The 4,837-nt window shown below is 37.3% G+C and overlaps 1 protein-coding gene across 1 annotated transcript; it reads left to right on the forward strand.

The window, feature by feature from the left end:
• Positions 1–74: 74 nt before the first annotated feature.
• Positions 75–4,106, forward strand: LOC104620196 (WW domain-containing oxidoreductase-like; the record flags this gene model as incomplete). Its single annotated transcript, XM_010286343.1, has 4 exons — positions 75–169; positions 1,298–1,362; positions 2,635–2,692; positions 3,928–4,106. Coding segments are annotated over exons 1-4 (397 nt in total), but the record flags the coding sequence as incomplete, so codon positions are not given.
• Positions 4,107–4,837: the final 731 nt, after the last annotated feature.

A 4,837-nucleotide genomic window follows, 5' to 3' on the forward strand; every position in this document is an offset into this window, starting at 1 on the left:
CGGGCAGCGGGCGGGTCTGTGCGGTGCTGCCCGCCACCGGGCAGAGCCACGGCCGCCTGCCGCGCGTGGGAGCCATGCTGGGGGCAGCTCTAGGCACTCCTGGACACGAGAGCGGGCTGTCGCACGGCTGTGGGAGTACACTTCATAGTTCTGCGGGTAATCTTCGTACGTACGGGCGGTTGAGGCTTGGACGATATTGTAGGGTGTTTTTAGTTTTCCTCCTTGTAGGAATAGAGAAGAAACAGGTACCACGGAAATTAAAAGTTATAAATGCATTCCCTCAGCTCTTCAGTATACCACACCTTTGACAAGAGATAAAAATTTGCATTTGGCACCATCTGTTTGTGCCACTCTGAAAATGAGTTACAAAAGGTGATGTGCTACAGGGCTCACTAACTCAGTGGAATATATATTTATATATTTTTCTCCTCTCTTGTGGTTTCTGCAACCATGCTGATCTTGGAATCTGTTTCAGTCTGTTTAAAGCTGCAAGATAGATTCCCTTTTGCAAAAAAGGGGAAAAGTATAGTGCATTCTCACCTGTAGTGAGTTGGCATCTTCCTCCCAAGTTCTGCTTTACAAACACTAGACAGAATGCTTTAGTTTGTCACCACTTGGTTTATAAACACTGTAAATTCTCTCTAGATGTTTGTTTGTCTTAGCTCAAGTTTTGCTACATTTCCTTTGACTTCAAAAGCCCTTTCAAGAAGGAATCACTTGGTGAAAGTAGCAAACCTAGAAAATAATATGTTGCTGAGAGTAGTTTTACACAAACAATTGAATAGTTCTGTTTTTTAACTTTTCTGAAAGTGAACTAATTCAATTTAGTTTAATGATATGACATTACTATATCTTTATCAGCTGAAAATCTTGCCTGGTGTGTCTAGAAATACTCGACATGAGAGGTGTTATACTACTGCTACCTTTAACATAAGCTCTATATCTGTGATCCCTCTGCATATTCTGGAAAATTTTTTTAGGTGTTTTATCAATAATATGAACTTTAAACGTAGTAGGAATAGGGTTACTTTGGTTTAAGACCTTTAAAGGACTTTGTGGTGAGTCAGGTATGAACACAGTCAGTTACTGTGACAATATGGAAGCCTGTCTAACAGCAGTTTTGACCTTTCTTAAACAAAGGGTTGACATGTTCTTTTTTTTTGTAGAAGACAAGCCATTTCCTGAACCGTATTTAAAAAAACCACAACAGTTATGCTGTGTTTACTGTATGAAAAAAATTGGATTACATCAGAAAAATTATTAGGCAATTTTTAAAAATCTTAAACTTTTCTTACAGCCACCTGGAAGAAAAAACACAGTGGGAACATCCTAAGTCTGGGAAGAGGAAACGTGTAGCAGGAGGTTTGTGTTAAGCCTTTGTAGTGAGCTGAAATTATGTTACAAACATCAGCTGGAGTTTGTGCAGGATCTAGATCTCGTTTTTATCTTCTAGTTGACACTGATCACCTAGGAAAACTGAGCTTGCAAAATACAGCTGATTTCAGTGGGGTTTTAACTATGTGATTGTGTCTGTGTGGAGTGGTCACTTTGCAATTTTATGGCTTTCTTGTATTGGTCCATAAAGCCAAAGTACTAATTCCAGGATGAAGGGATTGTTTTACTGTGGCTTGTAAAGCATATAGTTAAAGGCTGGAATTCCCTGACTGTGTTCTGATATCCTGGTGTCCATCAGATAATATTTATAGTTGGATTATGTTCTTGAAAGAATATATTTGATCAAAGAATATCTCTGGCACAGAAGGAAGTCCCATTAGTTTTCATTTTACTTGTCTTCCCTGACCCAGTTGTATGTTTGTGCCATAACAGAAGACGGCCAGTGTTGCAGGGCACTTCCAAAGGTATATGACTTCTTAAGGACCTTGGATCAGTGCCTTAACTTAGATGTTCCTAAAGCTTCTATATGGCATACCTAGGGGAACTATGCTGTTGGCAAGCCATATTTCTTTTGGCATTGGTAATGTGACTATAACTAACTGGAATGTTTTCAGTAGATTTTGAGCTGATGGAATTATAATTGAGTATTTTTGAGCCAGGATTAGAAATACTGGGAATGCTACCTGTTAAGTTCTTCTGTAGAGTCTTTTATATAAGAATTTATTTAGTAATCGTTTGTCATTTTTGTTCTTTTATCTGTCCTTCCAACTTTGATTTAACATATCCCATACCCACTTGAGGGTTATGGTCTTCCAACTTTTGGTATGTGCTATGTGTAACTTTTCCTATATTTTGTTCAATGTGTTTGCTATTTACTTTATCAGGGATAGATACTAAACTGTGTGCAGTATAGACTTGTGTGTGTACTAGCAAACATGGTTGCTTTTTGTCAGTTTGTGCTATAACATGAAATAAACTATAAAAAATTTTTAGAATGTATTTAATATACTAGTCATTACAGTTGTACTAGATCTGTATATTGTACTCTTAATAGAGAGCAATTGCGTGTGATCAGGGAAGCAATCCTTCTTTTAAGTTTCAGTATTGAAGTGCAGCAGGTAGCTGCATTACCTACGGAATTAATGCAGAATTTTGCCACATCTATCTGAGAAATCATTTAAACTTCAAATCTCAGTGTACTCTAATGCCTGCAAAAAGATAATATTTTACATTTCCTAGGTCTGCCATATGGATGGGAGCAGGAGACTGATGAAAATGGACAAGTCTATTTTGTAGAGTAAGTATGTCCAAATGTAGAATATGGACAAGTAGGACAACTGTGTTTCATGTTGGGTAGCCTTGTTGAGTTATGATACTGTGATAATATCAGGTGGAAGGACAAAGAAGTTAATAAGTACAACTTCAGAATCCATATGCAGATATTACAGTTGTAGCAGTGTCTAAACACCCATTTGTGGTTTTCTGAATTCTTCCATGTGCACAGAAATACCAGCTTGGGTGACAGAAATACTAGTTTGGGTGGCAGGTTGAAGTGACTTGCACAGCCACATCTCAAAATGTGAGCTGGCCCTCAGGCAATGTTTATATAGGCTCATTTTGTTTGTGCACCTTTATGGATAAACTCTGTACCCATAACTTTAAAAACATACGCAGAACTTCATGGCTGGTTATTAACATTGCAGTAGTGCTTTAAACATGCAAGAAGAGAACAAAATTTCTGCAGCTCTGATTCACTTGCAATTTAAAGTGCAGAAAGAAAAGAGGACAGGGATTGAGCTAGCAAAGATTTTTAGAAAAGTGAGGGAAGAGGAAGTTCACAGCACCAGAGGGAGATTTCTGGGAACGTTTCCTTTTGTATCTTTTCAATGGTAGAGTCAAAACAGGGTAGTTATCTTAAATTTACTTGGCAGAATGAAGAATATTCACAGGCCAAAATAGTAAGTGTAGCCTCTCTGTCCTATAATTAAAGGTTGAAGACTGAAAGTTATTGCTTAGTGTCTCTTTCTGATAATTGTCTGAAGAAAACTAACACTCCATTTATGTAGAAAGGTGAGCCTGACCCAAATTGTGCCATTTGCTGAGCTCATGTGAAGTTATTTGTTTTCAGTTGTTTGAGAAAAAAAGTACTGAGCTACATTTCTCATTGGTATATTGTTTCAAGGGAGTAGTGTAGGCTGCTTTTAATACAGTTTCTAGGAGAACACGATCTTCCCTAATATGATGCTATTTTTCCCTTGACAAAATTCTGCTTTCTATGTCAGGGGTTCACACGAAGTTCAGAATGGCATTGTGAAGTATGTGAATAGAATTAATAATGGATGCTGTCACAATTGGAAAAATGGGTTGATAAAAATAGTAATTGGGATCATTTTAACAAAACTGAAAAAATAATTTGATTTTGGGGAATTTAAATAATCCACTGGAATTGTACACAACAGCAGTTGAAATACTGAACATCTAAATGCAGAGTACAGAAGGGTCAAGCAGTTGAATTTTTGTGTTCTTTTGCAGCCACATAAACAAAAGGACTACCTACCTTGACCCAAGACTGGCCTTTACAGTTGAAGATAATCCAGTAAAACCTACTACTAGACAAAAATATGATGGAAACAGTACTGCAATGGAAATACTTCAGGGTCGTGACTTGAGTGGAAAAGTGGTTATAATCACAGGAGCAAATTCAGGAATAGGTAGGTTAACATTACACATGAGGTAATATACGGCAGACTTTATCTTACAGGCTACTTTGACATCAGTTGTTTAAATATGTATGCACTTTTGGTATTCAAACTTGGTTTGTATTTTATCCATATAAAACCTCTAGTTAAAAACCTTCTCTGTGTATTACTTTTTTAAAAAGTGTGGAGAATTTTGAGCTTAGAGGAGAACCACAGGAAAGACATCAAGTCTGGAACAGCTGATTTTTGTCTAGAAAAATATTGATGGAGGCATTTTACATTATGTAAATAGATAAAGGATGGCTGTGAAAGGGAAGGGATGGTGTTTATGATCTTGGTGGCTAGGACAAGGAGTAAGGTTTGTATGGCTGCAGGGGGGTTCAGATAAAGTGTTCAGAAAAACTTTGTAACGGCAGTAAGTAAACTTAGGTAAAGGAGGCTGTGGAACCTTTATCTGAGGGCATTTTTGAGTCAACTTGATGATGAACTTGTGATAGAATGTCATATTTGATGCTCCTTTCGGGGAAAAAAAAATATGTTTATGACCTTTTGAAATCCCTTTTAATTGTATTTTCTAGCAGGTTCATAACTCCTTTTAGACACTTAGCTTGTTTAGGTATCTGTAACATAGTATTATTTCTATAGCGGGTGAGTATTTGAGATATCTAATTATCTGCTTTTGTTTCATTTTATAATGAAGCTTTGGTGCTTGGGGGCTTTGCCTTTCTTCTCAGAAGACAGGA

This window comes from Phaethon lepturus, unplaced genomic scaffold (genome assembly GCF_000687285.1).
Source record: "Phaethon lepturus isolate BGI_N335 unplaced genomic scaffold, ASM68728v1 Scaffold12494, whole genome shotgun sequence".
Taxonomy (NCBI): domain Eukaryota; kingdom Metazoa; phylum Chordata; class Aves; order Phaethontiformes; family Phaethontidae; genus Phaethon; species Phaethon lepturus.